At 42.3% G+C, this 23,330-nt stretch overlaps 2 protein-coding genes across 2 annotated transcripts; one reads left to right on the plus strand and one right to left on the minus strand.

Annotated features, from left to right (window-relative positions):
• Nucleotides 1–1,848: 1,848 nt before the first annotated feature.
• Nucleotides 1,849–22,142, minus strand: Ska3 (spindle and kinetochore associated complex subunit 3). The gene is made up of 9 exons (XM_028787216.1): nucleotides 21,749–22,142; nucleotides 19,063–19,124; nucleotides 18,293–18,458; nucleotides 15,919–16,330; nucleotides 12,463–12,569; nucleotides 7,513–7,598; nucleotides 5,785–5,985; nucleotides 3,706–3,833; nucleotides 1,849–2,585 (listed from the first exon to the last, which is right to left on the minus strand). Exons 1-9 carry the CDS (start codon nucleotides 21,948–21,950, stop codon nucleotides 2,522–2,524), a joined length of 1,428 nt encoding a protein of 475 aa, XP_028643049.1. The 5' UTR covers nucleotides 21,951–22,142; the 3' UTR covers nucleotides 1,849–2,521.
• On the plus strand, nucleotides 21,990–22,742 carry Mrpl57 (mitochondrial ribosomal protein L57). The gene is made up of 2 exons (XM_028787219.1): nucleotides 21,990–22,096; nucleotides 22,289–22,742. The coding sequence occupies exon 2, from the start codon at nucleotides 22,297–22,299 to the stop codon at nucleotides 22,603–22,605; it is 309 nt and encodes a 102-aa protein (XP_028643052.1). The 5' UTR covers nucleotides 21,990–22,096; nucleotides 22,289–22,296; the 3' UTR covers nucleotides 22,606–22,742.
• The last annotated feature ends 588 nt before the right edge of the window (nucleotides 22,743–23,330 follow it).

The raw sequence follows: 23,330 nt of genomic DNA on the forward strand, positions 1-23,330 counted from the left end.
ATTACGTAACGGTGAGAACTGAGTAAAGGACGTCCAGATTTTAGAGACCATCAGGGCTTTGCAAAACAGTATAGGACACAAGGGAAAAAAAAACATTAACGCTCAATTTCCTCAGATGAAGTGCCAGTTAACCTCAAATGTAAGAACTGCATATGCTAATAAACACAGCATTTAGAAGCACACATAACAGTTAAATCTCAGTAACTCACTATCACTAGGTCAGTAAACATGAGACCAGGGCAGAGGCCACAGAAAGGCTCACTGCTCTTACTAGCAGGTAACTAACTCACTTGGGAGATGAACATGAATTTAAACTTGGATACACAGGGTAAGTTCTACTTGGTATGACAGACAATACAACACCCAAGAGCTGTACTGGGACCTGAACCATCCATCCTCTAATACTTTTCGATGTTTTGTTTGCAGTAACAATAAAACTACAACTAGCTTAAAGCATGAGGGTTTATGATCACTTTATGGAAAGTGCAGGACACGGCTCTCCTGAGACCAGCTCACAGTGGATGTTTCACCTCAGTCTTGGTGTGTCCCAGGTGTACCCTGCATGTTCAGAAAAGAAAACTCTCCTCCCTGGTTCCCAGAGGCGCTGGCACTGACTGGCATGCTTAGAGGCTGCAATGCTGCTTGGTTGAGCCTAGAACTGGGTTGTAAGTTTTTAAGTGTAGAGGTGCAAACAATGTCAGGTGTAAGTTGCTTGAAGATGGGAGAGAATGAAGCAAGAGCAGGCAGGAAAAAAATAGGCAGAGCAGCCGGTGTGTTAAGTTCCAAGGCAGGATGCTGAAGACTGTCATGGACAAACCACACTGCAGGAGAGCAGTCACCTAGGCCTCAGTAAAGATGGATCTCAATAAGACCAGTGGGAAAATTCCCTGGAAAGACCATAGTGAACTAGAAGCATCATCATTCTAAGTGACAAACTAGAATAGTGCTGCTGAGGGTGAAGGCCAGGGAAACAAATTTTGTACAACCTGAAGGGCCAAAGTCAAAACAAGCAGAGCTGAAGCCCAAGTCCACCGATGACTTTGCCTCAAGCAACCACCCCATCCATTTCCCTTCAGTAAAACCCAAAAGGGCTGCCTAAAGCTGCCCTCTACTTCCCTCTGTCCTTCAGTCCATCCCAAACCTCAAGTCTAAAATTAACATCACCTTTGGCAAATCTAACAGTAAAACTAAGTCTCTGAATTCTCAGCAGCCATGAAAGAAATGGTACTGTGCCTGAAACACTTCCCCCTTGTGTATACTAGCCTTTTTCTCAACATTTCCTAAAACATTCTCTTCCCTGGGTCCCTAAAACTTTTTATTAGATTTACCCACTATATTTTTATGTGTGTTTTGTCTGCATATAGTATTGTGTACCACATCTCTGTGCTTGGTGCCCATGGAAGTCAGAAGAGGGCATCAGATCCCTTGCAACTGGAGCTATGGATAGTTGCAAACTACCACGTGGTACCTGGAATCAAAACTGGGTTCTCAGCAAGAGCAAGTGCTTTTAACCTGAGCCATCTCCCCAGCTACAATCTACAACAGCAGAATCATTCAGTTACGTGGACTTTTGACTACAAATGCCATGTAAGAAGGAAGGGCTGAAAGAAATTTCATAGTTGGCAACATGAAAGGTGGGCTAGAGTTTTACTCTGAAAATCATTTATTTTACATTATGGACAACAACAACAACAAAATACAAGCACTTAGAATTATCCTGGAATTTTTCCACTTGATTTTTTTAAAAGAATTTACGTGTATGAGTATACTGTAGTTGTCTTTAGACACAACAGAAGAGGGCATCAGATCCCATTACAGATGGTTGTGAGCCCCATATGATGCTGGGAATTGAACTCAGGACCTCTGGAAGAGCAGCCAGTGCTCTTAACCACTGAGCCATCTCTCCAGCCCTCCACTTGATTTTCAATGCACAATTAGAATAATCTTTATGCTACACAAAATTTCCTAAAGCTGCCGGATGATGGTAGTGCACATCTTTAGCCTAGACTCAAGAGGCAGAGACAGGAGGATCTCTGAATTTGAGGCCAGCCTGGACTAGAGTGAGTTTCTGGACTGACATGGCTACACAGAGAGACCTGTATTGGGAAAAAAAAATTCGTACAACTAGTAAGTCAATTAGTATTTTTCAATTATTTCTCAAAATTGTAGCCGGTCTGTACAAGAACAGCAGGTTCCCCCTCCCTGCCTGGCTGCAGAGCAGAGCTCTCCCCGTAGCACTGTCATCAACTTGGAGAATTACTTTCTAGTTGTTCTTGGGTCAGAAGGATTTTGGGCTCAAAGGCCATTAGATAGTTCTAGAATCAAGATGTTCCCAAGGCTTCTGGCTCAGAGGTGTTCAGATTCTTCCAGGTAGACTTAGGATCTGCTGGGTGGTCAAGCTGGAGATGGAAGTTGGAGAATGAGATAAAAGAGAAAGGCTGTGAGGAACGCAGACTGACTGGCAGCAGGAGCCCTCCATCCACCTCTACTGCTGTGTTAACCAGGGACAGTTCTGACAACTCTAGTGCAGCTCACTTTCCTGTTTCTGTCCAGCTTCTGTATTGGATCGATCCACAGTAGAATTCCTACAAACAGAAACAAAATCAGGTAAGGACAACTAAGAGACATCAGAACAGAAGGCAACATGGTAGCTACGTATTTTATACTTCTAGACACCCACACACTATAAAAGAAAAAGAAGCTAGGTGAGGACATTTGCTAAAGCAAGCGGGCAGGCCTCTGTGATCTGAGGCCAGCCTGGTCTATGTAGCAAGTTCCAGGTCAGGCAAAGCTATACAGTAAGATTATTTTAAGAATTGATAATAAAAATTAAATTTAAGGGCCAGAGAGATGGCTCAGCGGTTAAGAACACTGACTGCTCTGCCAGAGGTCCTGAGTTCAAATCCCAGCAACCACATGGTGGCTCACAACCATCTGTAATGGGATCCGATGCCCTTTTCTAGCTGCAGTGTACTCATATAAAAAAATAAATAAATCTAAAAAAAAATTAAATTTGAAATGGAGGGTGTTGGGAGTGGGTCCATTATCACACAAGCAGATTTATAATCTGGGAATGTGGGATCCCAGGGCTACCGGTTCATGGCACTGCATAGGGAAAGGGACCTCGCCACCACTCTCACCCTACTTGTCAAACTTCTCTGGTAACATAGGCCATGAGGCAGAAATTTCCCTGACCAATCTATTTGCAGCAGGAGGCCTGTGATTGGACAGGAAAAAGGGAGGCAGAGCTAAGGGTGGCAGAGACAGGAACACAGGGAAAAACTCAGGAGAGAGCCAGGGAGGTGAAATGGCTGCGGATGTGGATCTGCGTGGCATCAAGTAAATAGATATGAAGTCTAAAGGTTAGGGTAATTGGGATGACCTTCTGAATTGTATGGACATCTTGTATATTGAGATTTTACTGAAAAAAAATATATATGTGTAAATCCACTGGTTAACTTTAAGGATCTAGAATTTTGATTTACTGGGTTACTGGAAGGTGGGTCCGCAGACAACTGGGTGGTTATGGCTGTGAAGGAACTAGCGGCTCCAGGGACGAGTGAACCAGAGGGTTGGTCACTACGGGGGCAAGCTAGAGAGAGTAGCCCAGAGGACACCCAACTGGGACCAGGCGGCCTGCGGGCATTAGTGCGGGAACCTGGCGGTTAGTTAAGCCTTACTAATACCTGCAGGGTCTGTACTCACCGGTTCCAGTTTTCCTTGTTGGCAGTACTGCTGGGGCTCCGCCCCTCGTACTTGAGGAAGCCTTTCCTCGGTGGCATCGCTTTAACATCCATGGGAAAAGCTAGGTTTGAGTTGTGCTTTGTTATCATCTAAAACAAAAACAGATTTCTTTTTATCAAATCATGTGAATGACAAATCTGGAAGGTGTTAAAAACATTCAAGAAAAGTCATGAGCTTAAAAGGTTTCTTATAATACTTTAAAAAACCCAGCAGTTCAGACATTGAACAGTAAAAAAATAAAGTTGTAACTTCACATGGAAGTTTTTTTTTTAAAGATTTTTTTTTTAAGGTTTATTTTTATTTTATGTATGTGTATTCAGACACACCATAGAAGGGCATCAGATCTCATTACAGATGGTTGTGAGCCACCATGTGGTTGCTGGGAATTGAACTCAGGACCTCTGGAAGAACAGTCAGTGCTCTTAACCGCTGAGCCATCTCTCTGGCCCCATATGGAAGGTTGATGTCTAAAGTCTAAATACACATTTACTGAAGTTAATGGAAACATCCTGAGAGCCATGTTAAGTCTTGATGATGGTGCAGAAAATGCCAGGAAGACTCTCCACTGCACTGAGGACATGCAGGCGGCTATGAGTATGTGCATCTGTGAAGACAGCAAATGAGCATCCCTCACGGACAGGGAGGCTCACAGGCCCTACCTCTTCCTCAGGCACAGTGAATGAGGGTGAGGCCCTGTCGCCACTGGCACAGCCACTCAAACAAACCCTGAGTCATGCTCATCTCTCATTTGGAGTCCCTCTCTCAACATAAAAATAGAGGGGGCTAGTTGGGACGGGAAAGGGGATCTGAAGGAGTGGAACAAGAGAAGGCAATGGGTGTTTGTGTACGTCTGTAAATATGAGCAAAATATATTATGTATAATGTATGAAAGTGTCACCATGAAAACTGTTCCTATATATAATGAACATCTGCTACTTAAAACATGAAAAGGAAAAACTAGAAGTAGCACACTGAATGTAAGGTGTCCTTGGGACTGGGCATGTAATAAAATGGTAAAGTGCTTCTATACCATATACAAGTCCCAGTGTTTTACCCCTAGCATTGTTTAAAAAAGCAACCAACAAAACAAACACAAGGTTTCCTTACCTTCACATAGAAAGAAGCCTTACAGCAGGAAATAGTAACCTTCCACATGTGCCCTCATAAAAACAGATGGTTCCTTACCTACTTTGTTTATCTTCTAAGAAATAAGCAGTCAGGTGGTGGACTGGAGACAGCAGTTAAGCTCTTACAGAGGACCAGAGTTCAGTTCCCAGCTCCCACTTTGGTCAGCTCACAATAGCCTCTAACGCTAGACCTGACTCCCTCTACTGACTACTCAGGAACCTGTGATCACAGGTATACATACTCATACACAGACACACCTACGTTATACACACAATTAAAAATAGATCTCTAAGAAAAGGCAAAATTGAACAGATCCTTTGTTGATCTTTCAGGGTGAGTCAGTTCTGGCTTTCATGGGTGTTCTCATGGCACCCCAATAAGGCAAAGCAGCTCTAGAGCAGTCACTTTGGAATTCTCTGCACCTAAGTATTAACTGCCCAACACTATAACCCAGATCAGAGTCAGACCAGTCCTCTAGTAGTGTCTACTAGTTGGTGGTGCCACACTACAGAGACAAATATTTTAATACCATGTGAATCAATGCCTGCAAATGGACAGTTGAGAAATGCAGATACATCACGTGTTATTAATGAGAGCCTGCTATGGAAAATATAGGGCAAAGGACATTCTCACTTTCAATGGGACAATAGCAAATACAGCAACTACAGATTAAAAACTAACAGAAACAATACACTGTAGAAAAACTACAAGACAAAGTACCTCAGGAGGGTAATATTGCTAAAACCAAGTTAGAAACTGCTGTCTGGTTCAGGAAAGCCTTAAGGTTTTTCTCAATACCCAAAGTCACCCTTTGGCATGATGGTAAATATGATAGTTTACATACAATTTCAGTTTTCTAACACAGATACATAATTTTAAAAACATTAGAAAGAAAAAAGCCTAGAAAACGACCTGGAGAATGTCTTCTGGAATCGCAGTGACTTTTGGAGGAGAGGGTGTTGTGAAATTTTCACAAGAAGTAATTGTTGGAGAAGGGGGGTCTGCAAAACTCTGATAGCATTCATCGGACTTTAAAATTAATGGAGCACAATCTTTAACTTCCAAATCAGTTGATGAACTATTTGGTTTTGATAGTGAATAATCCATAGATACCTATAGAATAAAAATAAATCATTAAATTATGGTAAGTAAATAATGTTGTAAATATTTTTTTGTTTAATTAGTTCTGTCAGAGTCTACTAAGGCAGACCCTGAATGATCCCACTTTCCTGAGTGCTACCCAAATAAAGAAAATCATATGCAGAAGACAAAGTACTATCTTCACTGCTAATCTAAGTTAACTGGGAGAACTCAACAGAGCAGTGGCTGAGCTCTAGATAAGGACAGATTCCAGCACCCCACACGGCAGCGCAGCTGAGCCAGGTGAGAGCTGAAGCGAGGCTGGGTAGCAGCATCCGAGTCCTAAGGAAGATTAGGGCTTCTAACCTAATATACTTTACCAAAGTTGTATGGGTCTCTACAGCGGGAAGTCTCAAACCACGAGTGCAGACTTTAGGTACTAAGGTAGAACACAGGAACATGGGAGGAAAGGGTAGTCATGGCTAGACATGAAAACCCAGCTCAGAAGAACATCACATTTCTATATGCTGTCTGCATACATGCAAGCTCACTTCCACATCTGAGAGAGGCTTAGCATACACTTAACTCATGCTAAGTCTCAAGTTAATAAAGACAGCATAGGTAGGACTATCACATCAACAGGGCCTTCCACAGAACAGAAACATAACAAGTGGGCGTGTGGTACATGCAGGAGGATGAGGAGGATGAGGAGGATGAGGAGGATGAATCAATTCTCAGCTAAAACGCAAGGTCAAGGCCACTGTGAGCTACATAAGACCCTTTCTCTTTAAAACAAAACAAAACAAAAAAGCAAAACCACACACACAGCACCAAGAGATGTAAATTAACTGAAAATGGCAAGTATGTTCAGTAAGTAACCACCCTGTTAATAAGACACTGTTGATCTACAGCTGCACTGTCCAGTATTTTTAGCCACAGCGCAGGTGTACCAAGCCACATTTTATGAGCTCAGAAAGTTGTCTAAGTGGCTGCTGTACTGAACACTAAAAACAAGAGAACATTCCCACCACTACAACAGTCTTGTCAGATAGCGCAGTACTAGGGCGTCTCACCTAACTAATGAGTAAGGTTTTGATTATGTTAAATAAGTTAACAAAAAGAATGAAAAGGGGAGACATTAAATTACTTAAAAAGCTGTTATCTAGAGACCCAGTCTGACCTGTCTCTATTCATTCTTTTTTCTTAGAACATATATAGATACAATCCTTTATCTTTAAGCATCACATTTCTGACTTAGACTCTCAGGATTGGTGGCCTCAGCTCTTAGATGTGTTTCACACACTCACTCTGCTGCTCATGCACTTTGGCTCCATGCTTCCACATGCTCTCTATACTCTTACAGATCTGTCTCAATTTGCTTTAAACAACTTTAGACAATTGAAAGAATGTACAGCTCCTTATTTACAGTGCTAAACTACTGCCCAGAAGTGCACTGCACATGCATCCCTAAGAGCTGCACTGGTCTGACTTGTCACATACTGTGTCCAGAAGGAATGTCTCAGTCATAAGGAGAAGAGCTGAGCTTTAGTGGAATTTTACCAAATATGTCCTGTCCATTTTAGAAGGAATTTTCAAACCAGGAGTGCAGAATTTAGGTGGCAATGGTGAATTTATGCATTCCGCATCTGGAAGACATAAAATAGGCATGAAAATGAAGTAGAAATAAGTACTTTAATTTTTTAAAAAATCATATATGTGTATATGTTTGTGTGTGTGTAGGTGTGTGCACAGAAGTCAGATGTGGTTGTGAGCACCTGATGTGGTTGCTAGGAGTCCAATTAAGTCCAATAGAACTGTGCTCTAGCAGTATGTGCTAACCAGTGAGCCATTTCCACAGCCTCCAAATTTTAAGTTAAAAGCATCATCAATTTAGCTTGTATACTTAGTTACTAATGTATTAGAGATCTAGGTATGGTGTACGGTTTGGCTGTCAAGTTCACACACACACTGATCATTAGCATCAGAAAGGCACCCGATACAGGAGCAGCACGCTCAGCTCTGCTGGAACAGGTAACATGCAGCAGCAACAAACTATTTTTAATCTGGGGAAAAATTTAGATTGTAGATTTAACTCAGTTGTTAGGAGTGCTTGCTTAGGTCTTAGGTTCAGTTCCTACTATCAAAAAAAATCAGTAAGATAACTATAAATAATCTATTTAAAAGCATGTAAAGTGGGCATGGCTCAGCAGCAGGTAAAGTCACTTGCCTCCTAAACCTTATGTTCAATGCCCGCATGAAACAGTGACTATGGCAAGCACACACCCATACCCATATACAAACATCATATGTAATATATATACACACCCAAAATAAATAAACATTACAAAAAGGTAACATAAAACAAGCAAGCAAACATCAATCCATGTAGTGCTTGCCGTATGGCACGAAGCCCTGAGCTCAATGCCCTCAGGAGAGAAATCTTGGCATGGCAGTATACTCAAGAGTGAAGGAGGAGGATCAGAAAGGGTGAAGCCAGGGCTGAAGAGGTGGCTCAGTGGTTAAGAGCACTTGCTGCTCTTGTAGAGGTTCTAGGTTTGGTTCCCAGCACCCACATGGCAGCTCATAACTACCTGTGGCATGAGCTCCAGGATTCCAGTGTCCTCTTCTTCTCCCTTTCTAGGTACTACATATGCATGGTGCACAGACATACATGCAAAACTCACACATACACAAAAAGTTAAAAAAAAAAAACAAAACCAGATATTTTAACATGACAGTGGTTCACACCTGTGATCCCAGGACTCAGGTTGAGGCAAGAGAACTGCTGTGAGTTTAAGACTCAAGGTAAGACACTGCTGAAAAATACTTTCTCCTTTATCTTTTTGGGTGAGTGACTGGTGTGGGTACACAGGTGTCTCGGTGCACATGACTGTGCAGACTAGAGGAGCTAGCAAGTGTCTTCCCACTTTACTCCATCTTTGTTTTTGTTGTTTTGTTTTTCTCCAAGATTTATTTAGATCTCTAGAGTATATCCCTGGCTGTCCTGGAATTCAGAGATCCACCTGCCTCTGCCTCTTGAGTGCTGGGATTAAAGATGTGCACCATCAGGTCCAGCTTCTACTTCTTGTTTTTCAAAGCTCATAGATTTGGCTAGGATGGCAAGCCAACGAGCTCTGGGGTTCATCTGTCTTACCTCCCCCAGTGCTGGTGTTAACATGCATATATCACTCCACCTGCATTTTCCTTCTGCTTTTTTTGTTTTGTTTTGTTTTCTGAGACAGGGTTTCTCTGTATAGTCCTAGCAGTCAAAGAAATCATTCTGTAGACCAGGTTGTCTCTGCCTTCCTGAGTGCTGAGATTAAAGGCTTGTGCCATCACCACCTGGCTCCATGCCTGGATTTTTATGGACATTTTGGGGCCTAAACCCTATATAGTCCTTCTGTTTGTGTGGCAAGCAACTTGCTAACTAAGTTGTCTCCCCAGCCACGCTTTAAAAAAACCAAAACTATACTTTATAGGGAATTGACTTCTGAATATGACATAAGGGCATGATCTAATTACATTTTTAAAAGACGTGTAAAGGTTTACCTTTATTTTATGTGTATGGATATTTTGTTTGCATGTATGTCTGTTCATGTTTATGCTTATGGAGGCCAGAAAAGGACACAGAAGCCCCTGGAATTGAAGGTGTACATGGTTTTGAGCACCATGGTTGTTATTGATCAAACCAGGTTCCTGGAAGAACAACTACTGTTGGAGAGTTAATAACTCTATTAGTTCTTATTATGAGCTTGGCAGCACCCCAATAATCGAGACTCGGCCCCAGCTGTTTATTTAATCACCCTTAAACTATTTCTCTACAATAGACTGGCTATTTCCCAGGTGCGCTCCCCAAGCTACTTGCCAATAGTCATCCTGTCTGTGCTGGATTGGCTCTATCAGTCCATTTCCTGGTCCTCCATCTTCCCTCCCCCCACCTCTCAACCCTGCCTTCAGCCTAGTAGTCCTCGCCTACCTCTATTCTCCCCAGTAATTGCTGTCAGACATTTTTATTTAACTAGTCAGAAAATATAGGCAAGCAAAGTATACAACATCATTTGGTGTACATGAGAATATGCTCCTCTGGACTGTGATCAGATCTTGGGGCCAGTATTTAACATTTGAATACATAGCAGCACCAACTATCCCAACAAACAGCTAGTACCTTAACTGTTGAGCTATTTCTGCAGCCTTAATTTCATTTTTCTTTTTCTCTCTCTTTTTTTTTTTTTTCGAGACAGGGTTTCTCTGTGGAGCCCTGGCTGTCCTGGAACTCACTCTGTAGACCTCGAACTCAGAAATCCACCTGCCTCTGCCTCCCAAGTGCTGGGATTAAAGGTGTGTGCCACCACTGCCCGGCAATTTCATTTTTCTTAAAGTAGTATCTTGGGAGCTGGAAAGATAGCTCAGTGGTTAGGACACTTGCTGTTCTAGAAAACTAGGTTTCAATTCCCAGTGCCCACATGACAGTTCATAAGCATGCATAACTCCAGTACCAGGGCATTCAACACCATCTCCTGACTTCTGAAGGTGCTAGATATGCATGTACTTGGTGTACAGCCATACATGCAGACAAAATACCCATATATAGTAAGATTTATTTATTTATGTATATGAGTACACTGTAGCTGTCTTCAGACACACCAGAAGAGGGCATCAGATCCCATTACAGATGGTTGTGAGCCACCATGTGGTTGCTGGGAATTGAACTCAAGGCCTCTGGAAGAGCAGTCAGTGCTCTTAATCACTGAGCCATTTCTCCAGCCCAACCATATACATTAAAAATAAATAAATAAAAACAAAAAAACAAAACATAGCATCTTGGCAGACAGCTCTTTTGTGCCCAGTGCTTTCTTTCTAATGTATTACTGAACCTGTTTTCTTTCTTTCAACAACTAGTATTTAATACAGTCATGCTCTTCCTTACAGAACTATAAGCTACTATGAGTATGAGCCAGTTACATTTCTAAACTTGCTTGTAACAGCAGTGCTTATTAATTTAATGTCATTCAATTAACACTTTTTTTTTTCTAAAAATAAGTACAAAACTTTGGAAATGTATGATAAAGACAGTTTTGGACATCTGCCAATGAAGTGAGAAGAGTGCACAGATTTGCAAAAATTAAAGAATAAACAGGTGCTCAATGGGTAAGAGCACTATTCTTCCAGAAGACTTAAATTCAGTTTCCAGCACCCACACGCCAGCTCCAGAGGATCTAACTTCTCTCAGCACTGCCACAGGCACTAGGGGCACATATGGTACACTCGTACACATAAAGATATTAAATATATATATTTTGGGGGTGGGGTTGTGGTTTCACAATCTCAAAATAGCCCATGTTGGACTCAAACTTGGCCTTTTCCTCCCTAGTGATGGGATCATAGGTGTGCCTCACCAAATCTGTTAAAATGGAATTGGTCAAAGAAAAGCCTGCTTGGCAAGCATGAGGGCCTGAGTTCAGATCTCTAGCACTAATGTAAAAAGCTGGACATGGCGATATATGCTTGTGACTCCAGTGGTGTGGTGGATGGGGACGGGCACATCCTTGAAACTCACTGGCCAGTCAGCCTAGCCAGATTAATAGACTCTAGATTTAATGAGACAAGCTGTTTCAAAAACGAAGGGATGAACAATCGAGGGAGATGCTCTCTTCACCCTCTTGGCCTCCACACAAACCCACAAGAACACTTCTGACCAGAGTAGGTTAAAATGTGGAGAACAAAAACCTCACACACTGCACATAATCAAATGAATACTGAAAGTCTACTGGGGCTCGACAGATGGCTCAGCAATTAAGAGCACTGGCTGCTCTTGCAGGGGACCCAGTTCCAGTTCCCAGCACCCATGTGGCAGCTCACAACTACCTGTAATTCTAGTTCCAATGCCTTCTTCTGGACCCCAAAGGTACAAGGCACATACACAAGAAATAAAGAAAAAAACTATTATAAAAATGTATCTGTCTTCCATGAAATCAAGCTAAACCTAAATGGAATGGTACTGAATAAAACCCAGTACATGTTGCTGTAATTTCCAACCCCAATAAGCCCATATAAAAACACACAATCCAATTATTGTAACTGTAAGATATGTGCCTAGATTGGGCAGATCTAGCACTATACTTATTCCCCAACTATGAGACCCTTTGCTACTTGTGATTTATTTCTCCAGGCCACCCAGTTCTGGTCCATGGCGGCTTCCTCCTGTCTTTTGTCCTCTCTCCTCACTCCCCGCCCCTACTCTCAAACCCTCACCTTTCCCCTCCACTGCCCAATCACAGGCTCTTGCCTTTACTGATCAGTTAAAATAGGGATAAGGTTCATTTGAGATCACCTGTACATGATGGACTACTCGAAAGGGAAGCAGAATTAACATCAGAATGCAAACAGCATCAGGACAACCCACAACGCTACACATTAAAAAGGTGCAGAAAACTTCCTAAAATTAGAGAATCATTGATTACAAAAATAATTAGAAAAGAGTACAAAGGAGAAGCTAATTTTTAAACTCACCGTTTTTTTCCAGCTGCTGGATTATGGGACCAGGAATGGCAAAAGAATTATCACTGGTCACAGGCCCTGTCCCTGTGGCTTCTCCACTGGCACTGCTCAGAGGGGAACTGTAAAGTCACAAGAGTTAACATTCAATCTCTGTAGAAAAGCTTCATCTTACTCATTTCAGTCTGGAGTAGTTCATTTTGGTTTATGAAATAAGGGCCAATGTAAGAAATCATTAGGCCGGGCAGTGGTGGCGCACGCCTTTAATCCCAGCACTTGGGAGGCAAAGGCAGGTGGATTTCTGAGTTCGAGGCCAGCCTGGTCTACATAGTGAGTTCCAGGACAGCCAGGGCCACACAGAGAAACCCTGTCTTGAAAAACCAAAAAACAAAGAAACAAAAAAAAAAAAAGAAATCATTAAAATAATTTTAAAAATAGATTGAATACACATATCTTTATATATTTAAAGTAGTATACTATTTGCTTTAATATCCTATTAAATATTAATATTTATATTAATTATAATATTAACATACTAATATTCACTTTACATATTCAAATATAAAGCAAGGTGTGGAGGCACATACATGAGACCCTAGCACTTAAGAGACAAATGACACCCTATCTTGAGCGACTTGAATAGGACTAATGACCTCTTATTATGGAATTTTATACCCAGCATATAAAGGCAGTAAGGTAGCAAGACTTCATTAATAACCTCACGTGGCAGTTTAAAAAACTGTCATTATTTTGGAGTAAAAAACCGACTCTGTCATTTTATTATGACGGATTTGCTCAATTGTGGATACACAGAAGAAAACACTGCATGCTGTGTGAATTCTACCGCTCCTTAAATTCTCTAAAAAAAAAAAAAAAAAAAAAAAAAAAAAAAAAAAAAAAAAAAAAAATCAATAGCTCACACTTTATTGATGAAATTAGTGATTCAAGAGATTTTAAAATAGGGGCTAGAGAGATGGTTCAGCAGTTAAGAGCACTGACTGCTTTTCCAGAGGTCCTGAGTTCAATTCCCAGCAATGACATGGTAGCTCACAACCATCTGTAACTGGATCTGATGCACTCTTCTGGTATACGTCTGGAGACAGCTACAGTGTACTCATATAAAGAAAAATAAATAAATAGCATTAAAAAAAAGAGAGAGATTTCAAATATGAAGTAGCTGAAATCTTCCTAAGAGTTGCCTGGAGAGATGGCTCAGGGTCTCCTACCCTTCCAGAAGACCCCACTTTGGTTCCTGGCACAGACATCAGGGGCAGCTCATCTTACCCCAGTCTCAGAGGCAAAGATTAAAAAAAAGTGATGCAAGGCAATGGAGGTGCACACCTTCACTCTCAACACTCCAAAGGCAGGAGCAGGGGAATCTGAGTTCAGGTCATCCAGGACATGTTAGAGGGACTCTAACTCAAACAAACAAATGAAATTGACAACAAAAAACCAACAAACACAAACCCCCAAGTTTTGCTGGGCTGGATGCCAGGAAAAGGGGAACTCACTTATTTACTTCAGGTGGGAGTGCAAACAGGTGCCTCCACTGTGAAAATCAAGTGTGGAGGGTCTATATAAAGCTAGAGCTATACAGCTAGAAATAGCTCTTCCAGAACATTCAGCTCCACTACTCTTATGCATGTACCCAAAGGAGTCTATGTCCTACTATAGAGACATTTACTCAGCTATCTTCATTGCTGCTTTCTTCATGAGAGCCAGGAAATGGAAGTAACCGACATGAGCTGGTAACAGAGTTGAAATGTGGTGCATTTACACAGTGGAATATTATTCAGCTGATAAAAATGAAATTAGGACATTTTCAGGGACATAGATGAAGCTGTAAGCCATCATTCTGAATGAGGTGAAACCAGACCCTGAAATGCAAACATTGTATCTTCCCTTGTGTGTGGAAAATGCAGAGGCACACCCTAAGGAGCCGCAAGGAATGGCTTCTAAGGTCAGCAGAAACAGCATGGGAGGGGGAAAGAATAACAAGGACTAAGTGGGGTGAGGGATGAGATGAAGGCAGGATAAGGTCAACACTAAAGATCTTTGAAAAGGTCATGGCGACCTCCTACTGTAGAAGCTTCCCAATACATACACATACAGAAAGTTTAGAAGGAGTTACCCTCTACCAGGAACACTGGTCTCGACCCCTCAGACACCACAGGCTATCAGATAAAAAACTCAGTACCTGGAATGGGTTACCTTTTGGAGCTATTTGTTAGTGAGGTCCCATCGATTCCCACACATTACAGACAGGATATACCCACTGGAGCTTCAGAAATAAAACACTTTCTAAATGAAATTATGGCCTGACCCACAAGATAAAAGTGATGCATAAAACTGTTACTGGGAACAAGAACCTGTGGCTAGACAGGTCTTAGGAAGAACATCTACTATGATTAATTCTGCTCCATGGACACAGTACTAAACTGGAGTGTAATGACATTGCCATGCCACAGATTAGTGCACATACCCGCCCTTTCTTTTTTGAGACAGGTTCTATGTAGCCCTGGCTGTCCTGGAACTTGCTATGTAGAACAGGCTGGCCTCAAATTTGGAGATCTGCCTCCTGAGTGCTGTATTAGAAGCCTGCACCACCTTACTCAATCTGATATTCAGAGAAGCTTCAGGGTTTTTTGTTTTGGTGTTGGGTCTTTGAGATAGGGTCTCTCTACATAGTCTTGGCTGTCCTGAAACTCACTCTGTAGACCAGGCTGGCCTTGAACTCACACAGATCAGCCTACCTCTGCCTTCCAAGGGTATCCAGCTTGGAAAAGTTTCTTTTTTCAGATGACCATTAACACAAAGACTCACAAGTAGCCACATGGGGAGGATGAGAGGTCAGGGGCCATTTTGGAAGAGGCAGTAGAGGGCTACATTGCAATAGTGCTTTCCTGGTCCAACAGGGCAACTGCATATACGAACTCATAACAGTTTTGACAGAATGCACAAGGTTTAGCTACACAAAATCCTAACACGCAGGAGGAAGTTTACAAAGTCCCACCCTTAGCAGAGGAACCATGGGCAGCTGTTATCTGCTGGGAGAGGCATGGTCCCTGGTAGGCAGACAATACTTTAGCACTATGTGAGAAGCACAAATCAGACATCATGGGTTACTTTAAAAAAAAAAAAAAAAAAGCCATAAACTGGGGGAGGGTGGGACTAGAGGAATTAGGGGAATATAATAAAAAACACTGTATAAAGTTTTCAAAGAATTAACAAAAAAATATTTTCAAGGGGCTGGATAGATACCTCAGTAGTTAGCATCGCATACTGCTTTTTAGGACCTGGGTTTGGTTCCCAGCATGCACAATCAGGAAGTTCACAAATGCCTGCACCTTCAGTTCCAAGGGAATCCAATGGCTCCGAGGGCTCTTGCATTCACTAGCACACAGCCACACATGTAATTAAAAATCACAAAAATAAACCTTAAAAAAACCCCCAAACCCTCAAGTTGATTACCTTTTAATGTTCTTCATATTTCTAAGTCCCATGGTATAATCTTCATTTAAACACAGAGTATATTCGGATATACCAAAGTGTTCTAACTTAGGAGTTACACACTCAAAATCATCCATCTTTAGAGCACATCTAGGGGTCTTCAGCACGTGACCAGAGGGTTCTTTGGCAGGAGAGGTGTCAGGTACACATTCTTCTTTGAGGCTGACAGTTGTCTGGGGAGGGTTTGCTGGGACTTGGGAAACCATGTACCGCTGAAGTCCAAAGTCTGAAAGCTGTGGGCTTCGTAGAGGCTCTTCAGAAACAGAACTGCTCGGAACACAGGGATCAGTCAGTTCATTCTTCACACCAGGCTTTTGAATGTCTTTACACACAGCTAACTCTGGGGTGGAGTTACTCCCTCTGTGCTCACATGCTGGGAGGAAAAGTCAAAGAGGTAAATTCTGGCTAAACATCAGACAGAGAATTTCTTGATTAGTAAAATATCACAGAATAGCCGCAAGAAATGTTCCATGTCAGTAGAGCCTTGAGTCTCTTAAGTTCTCATTTCAACTGTCTCTTCTGAAAGTATGGCACATACATCTTACCAACTGGTGTTCTATCTAGACACTTAAGATAGATCAAAGTATTTTAAAAAAAAAAAAACAACACCCACAAAGAAGATCCAATTCCTTACTTGCTCATTATGATTTATTGATCAGTCTTAGTATGTTCTGAAAGTATTAGTATGAAATTAGTGTATAATCAACTGTTCTAGATTTAACACAAACTGTTAACAGAATAATTTTAAACTTTTAATTCTGTAAAAATTTTCAATTTGTGTGTGTGTGTGTGTGTGTGAGAGAGAGAGAGAGAGAGAGAGAGAGAGAGAGAGAGAGAGAGAGAAAGAGAAAGAGAGACAGTACATGTGATGATGTCTTATCTCTCCTTGTGGGTTCTGGAAATCAAACGAAGATTGTCAGGCTTGGTGACAGTACCTCTACCCAGAGCCATCTTGCTAGCCATAGACTTAACTTTTAAGTACCCAAAGGAAAGAAGTAGTATTTTAATCTATGCTTCTTTTACAAGGAAAGCAAATTATATTACCATTTCTTTCTTTTTTTTTTTTTTTTGTTTCTCTGTATAGCCCTGGCTGTGCTGGAACTCACTCTGTAGACCAGGCTGGCCTCGAACTCAGAAATCTGCCTGCCTCTGCCTCCCAAGTGCTGGGATTAAAGGCATGCGACACCACTGCCCAGTCATATATTACCATTTTCTTTTTTTTTTTTTTTTTACCAACTTTTTTTTTTTTTTTAAAGATTTATTTATTTATTATATATGAATACACTGTAGCTGTCTTCAGACACACCAGAAGAGGGCGTCAGATCTCATTACAGATGGTTGTGAGCCACCATGTGGTTGCTGGGATTTGAACTCAGGACCTCTGGAAGTGCAGTCACTGCTCTTAACCACTGAGCCATCTCTCCAGCCCATATTACCATTTTCTAACTTTGAAAGTAAATTGAATTCTGATACATTATGTTGACTAACATAGTTACCACACATATATACTTATTGGATTTCATTAATACTGTCTTACATACAATGATCATTTTCATAAAAGACCATGATACTGAAACATATCACAGCCAGCCACGCAGAGGTGTGGGCAGAACAGCAGCAGTTAACACTGGCAATAGACAGGCTGCTGGCCACCATCCAGTGCCCTTCAGGCATTGGCCTCCAAGGGCTGCACTGTGCTCAGCTCCACCTGGTCTCTACACAACCTCATGAGGGAGACATATTAGTTATCCCACCTTACACTGAGGGAGGAGCCAGGTCAGTCATTAGGCTCCGACTAATAACAACCTGTGAACTGTGACCCTTCTCCTCAGACCCCTACAATTACAGGCATGACTTGCTTTACTAAGCCACCATGGCACAATAACCAGTCTTTTTTTTTTTTTTAATTTCAACTAAAAAGATATTTTATCAATTTGTATAGTTTAAGCATCTTGCTCTGCAGAAGAAGAATCTGAATATAAAAGAAATGAAAAAGTACCATGTGGTTCTCCAGCTATTTACTGGCAGAGCTAACTAGGCATGTTTTGCCCATGCTGTCAGTCGACTTTACCTGCACTTTTTCATTCTAAACAGCTCAAAGGTGCTCATCTACCACTTTTGAGGGAGAGCAAGGGAAATTTTTATGTCTTTCTGCCGAGTTTTGCTAATATTGTCCAAGAGGGCCCTCAAATTCAAGACTTCCTGGGAAGGATGGACTGGCAGTGTCCTGAATGCTCTCTGAATGACAGATACAAGGAGCCACAGCTGAGCCCCTAGTTGTCGTAATCATTTGCCTGCTTCCATACTGCGACGCTAGGAAACGTGTCAACCAAACCTGAATCCTCTTTGTCACGTGCTTGGTATCCATACTTCTGGAAAAACTCTCTTAGTTTTATGATGTCTGCTGAATTTTTTTTCATCAGTACTTTTGTTGCCTTTATGAAGCTTGTGCTTTCTTGACTTTCCAATCTGGCGTTATCAAGAAGAGCATTAACATCATCCTTTGAGGAGGAAAGCAAATATATTACACATTTTGTAACTTTCAAGTTTACTTTGTGATGGTTATTATTATAAGTTTAAACTTACTATGCTTGAGAGACCAAAAAGCAAAAATGCTTTCTAATATGTAAGACCTTAGCTTGTTGTACAAGCTGTAGCCTTCCCTTTTTTCCCAGACATTGAAGACTATTCTTAAAACTGACTGATCTTGTAAGATATTCTATTCTTGCAAGATAGTAGGTTTCAAGACAGTTATTTCTGCTTTTGTAATCAAGTTTTCTCACTCTGCTCAAAAAAGATAATTAGAACAGCTGTTAGATATATATATTAAATTAGGCCTTTCCTACATGCAGGGAGGACACATGTAATCTAGGGGGGTGGTGTAAATTTATAAACCCTGGACTAACATGGCTACCTGCTTATCTTTAACGTACTCTCAGATGAAGTCCTGGCATCAGTCAGTTCAGGTGCCAGTATCCAAACAGCCTCTTTTTATTAAAATCTTAGTTTCTGTTAGGTTGGTGATCTCTGAGTGATCTCAGACCCCTAACAACTTAGGCTAGAGAAAATTACCCACATAGAAGAAAAATGGTGAGTTAATAGTACCTTTAGAGTCTGGACTTCTGAATGAAGGTTATACAAAATTCTCACTGGAGTATCTTCAAAGTCTTCAAGCAAGAAAAAAAAAAAGTCCAATAAGCATGAGGAAAACAAACAAACAAAAATTAATGTATTTTCTTAAACATAAAAATCCTGCTGGGTAGCCAGGCAGTGGTGGCACATGCCTTTAATCCCAGCACTTGGGAGGCAAAGGCAGGCGGATTTCTGAGTTCGAGGCCAGCCTGGTCTACAGAGTGAGTTCCAGGACAGCCAGGGCTACACAGAGAAACCCTGTCTCAAAAAAACAAAAAACAAACAAACAAACAAAAATCCTGCTGGGCAGTGGTGATGCACACCTTTAATCCCAGCATTTGAGAGGCAGAAGCAAGTGGATTTCTTTGAGTTCCAGGATAGCCAGGGATACAGAGAAACTGTCTTGAAAAACAAAAATAAAAAAAGCCTTCAAGGAAGTATAACACACATAAATTACATAAGTCTACAGGCACAGCAACCCATGCTTTGATCCAGAAGTGAGAGGCAAAGGTAGTTGGATCTGTGTGGGTTCAAGGCCAGACTAGTCTCTGATCAACACAGCACGAACTACACAGTGAACTCACCAAGATAAAGTACACCTAACACCAATTATAAGCATATAACCACATTGTATAGCAAATGATACAATGGAATAAGACTTGGCATGGTTTGCTTGCTCTACGATGTGGATGAACATGAGAAGGAATCTAAAGGACAATATTCTCGGGCTTCTTTTCCAGGGCAGGTCCAGAAGAGCCAGGCCCACTGCACAGAAAGTAGACAGAAGGTTGCCTAAAGCCCGTGGGATGGATTGTGAGAGGATTATGGGGAACAACTTCTACTGGCAGAGAGTTGTTTTCTTTTCTAATGAAGCAGAGTTTGGGTTTACTATAGTTAATAGAGAAACAAAAGACAGGAGGCAGTGGTGCATGCCTTTCATCCCAGAATTCATTCATATTCTCTCTCCCTCTCCTCCCTCTCCCTCTCCCTCTCTCTTTGTTTTTTTTGTTTTGTTTGTTGTTTTCGTTTTGTTTTAAGATAGAGTTTCTCTGTGCAGCATTGGCTCTCCTGGAACTCACTCTGAAGACCAGGCTGGCCTTGAATGTAAAAATTGAATGTAAAGGCTGGCCTTTAATATTTTTTACATATTAAAAATTATTACAACATTTTCTTGTAAAACAAACAAAAACTAAATGAAGTTTGTGCAGAGGTAATGTTTTATTAAGACTACAAACTAGCAAACACTTTGTGAAAAGCAACTTTTATATAATTGAAATACTAATGAACTTTAGTATATTGTGCCAAATTAGCTCAACAACATAAACAAATAAAGCACATTTTAATCCCCTAAACTAAGAATGGTTTAAAAAAGGGCTGCTACAACAGTAAGTGATGTCTGCTATGAATTAAATAGAAAATACGTATATTCTTTTTATTTTTATGTATTTGAAATTTCCTACAGTACATGTTACTTTTATAGTCCCCAAAACATTTCCAAAGGGAGAGTTAGTTATAAGCAAGAGGAATCTCCGTATACAGGGTGCAATTTTTGTTGTTATTTTGTTTGTTTCTGTTCTTTTTTTTTTCTTTTTTTTTTTTTTTTTGGTTTTTCGAGACAGGGTTTCTCTGAGTAGCCCTGGCTGTCCTGGAACTCACTCTGTAGACCAGGCTGGCCTCGAACTCAGAAATCTGCCTGCCTCTGCCTCCCAAGTGCTGGGATTAAAGGCGTGCGCCACCACCTCCCGGCTCTATTATTTTTTTTCAAAACAGAGTTTTTCTGTGGCTGTCCTGGAACTCAATTTGTAAACCAAGCTGGCCTCAAACTCAGAGATCTGCCTGCCTCTGCCTTTCAGGGTGCTGGGATCAAAGGCAAGTGCCACTACATTCGACCTACAGGTGCAATACTTAAGACAGATTACAATTACGACATTTTATGATAATCTAAAAATCTGAACTACTTTTTGCATGAATTTTTTTTGGACAGGGTCTCGCTAAGCCTGGTTGATTGATCAGGAGCTACCTATTGAGACCAGGCTGGCCTTGAACTCACAGAAATCTACATCTTTCTACTTCTTGAGTGCTGAGATTCATGGCAGACCCCATTCCTTCACCTGCAACTATTATGTTTTAAATCTCTAATACAAATTAAAAGTGCTATTTATTATTTAAAAAAAAAGGGGGGGGCAGCGGGATGGCTCAGTGGTTAAGTGTACTGGCTGCACTTCCGGAGGTCCTAAATTCAATTCCCAGCAACCACACAGTGGCTCACGACCATCTACAACGGGGTTCTGCCATGCGTACATACATACAAATAGAGCACTCATATACATAAACAGACGAATAAATCTAAAAAACGAAACAAGCATTGCGGAGTATTTGTGTGGTAAATAGAGTATTACTGGAGAAAATGCAGATGCTTGCTTCAATAGGGGCCCATTAGAGTGAGACGAAACCACTTTACACGTACAGAAAACAGGGCTTTAGTGCATCGTTTGAACAGTTGACTCTGGATGTTGTTTACAAGCACTCAACAAATAGCTCGCCTCCGCTCCACCTGCGGCCACACTGGAGAACTGTCAGTGCTGCTTTCATCACAGATCAAGTACACCCAGTGGGCGACACTGTCCACTGAGAACCGAGCTCGCCCGCGCCCACTTACCGCTGTCCTCGCCATCCAGCGCTCGCAGCAGCCGGGCCGTCTCGCCGTCCAGCATGGTGGCCAGACCCCGCAGCTTACAGTGGAAACTCTGGATAGGATTCATACTGAGAGCTGCTGAGCGGACGGACGGTCGCCCTCCAGTCTCCTCGAAAGAACGCGCCACACATTTGAATCCTAGCGTCACGCAGGCCCCGCCCGCCATGCGCAGGCGCAAACTTCTCTCGCGAGAGTGGAAGTCTCGCAGTAGGGTCCCCGAAAGCCCCGGAGGCAGTGCGCGTGCACCACTGCGTCGGTCGATGTGCGCTGGACGCTGAAGGGGAGCGCGTCCGGAGTCAGCTCGTTCGCGAGGTGAGTTTTCGGGGGAGGCCCTCCCTTTCCCTGCAGTGCAGTCGGCTCCCGGCCTGTCACTTCCGGCGAGAGGCCGAGCGTGCTCTGGATTCCGCCCCGTGGCCGCGGGACGTGGGCGCCAGCTTGGCTCGCCTGTTGTACGCTTCCCGGCTCCGGGTCTCAGCAACCGCGACTTTCGTGTCGTTTCCTCAGGAGGCACCATGTTCTTCACCGCTGTCCTCCTCCGCGGCCGCATTCCGGGCAGGCAGTTTATCGGGAAGCACCGGCGGCCGCGGGCCGTGTCTTTCCAAGCGAAGGAGAACATGATCCGTCGCCTGGAGGTGGAGGCCGAGAACCACTACTGGCTGAGCATGCCCTACCTGACCGCGGAGCAGGAGTACGGCCACGCCGCGGAGCGAAGGGCCCAGGCTTTTGAAGCCATCAAGGCAGTAGCCACTTCCAAGTTCCCTAAACATAGATACATTACAGACCAGCTAGACCATCTCAACATCTCGAAGAAATGGTCCTAACCCGGAATCATCACCCTTCAACCTTATGAATACCAGACTGCTCTGTCCTTACTTGGTTCTGGAGCTGAGAAAATGCAATTTATGTACCAGCGTGACCCTCTTCGACCAGTATCTTATTAAAGCAAACATGATTAATAGTTGTGTCATATGGAATACTTGGGACCCTACCTAGGCGCTTGTTTCATGCCTGTAATCCCAACGTTAGGAGGCGGAGGCAGGAAAATCTTTGCCGTTGTACTTAGTAAAACCTGGACTCAGAAAGCCAAAAGAGAGTATTTGGGACTCTAAGTTGCTACATGTACATAATGGTCTATTTTCAGTTTTTGTTTTTTTTCTGGCCTCAAACTTACAGCAGCCCTGCTTGTGTCTAGCTGCTGGAATTACAGGCATGGCTCCCTGCCCTTCTGTAAAATGTGGGTAGCTATGGAACTTGATGGGTAGACTAGACTGGCCTTGAACTTGGATCTCCTGGCCTCTGCTTTCCAAGTGCTGGGATTAAAGGCAAGTGCCACCATTGTGTCACATGAGTACACTGTAGCTGTCTTCAGACACACCAGAAGAGGGCCTCAGATCCCATTACAGATGGTTGTGAGACACCATGTAGTGCTAGGAATTGAACTCAGAACCTCAGGAAGAGCAGTCAGTGCTCTTAACTGCTGAGCCATCTCTCCAGCCTGTGCTTTTTTACTTTTAAATGCTGTTGTAAAACTACAAACGGATGGAGT

Source organism: Grammomys surdaster, unplaced genomic scaffold (genome assembly GCF_004785775.1).
Source record: "Grammomys surdaster isolate TR1022 unplaced genomic scaffold, NIH_TR_1.0 125617, whole genome shotgun sequence".
NCBI classification, from domain to species: Eukaryota; Metazoa; Chordata; class Mammalia; order Rodentia; family Muridae; genus Grammomys; species Grammomys surdaster.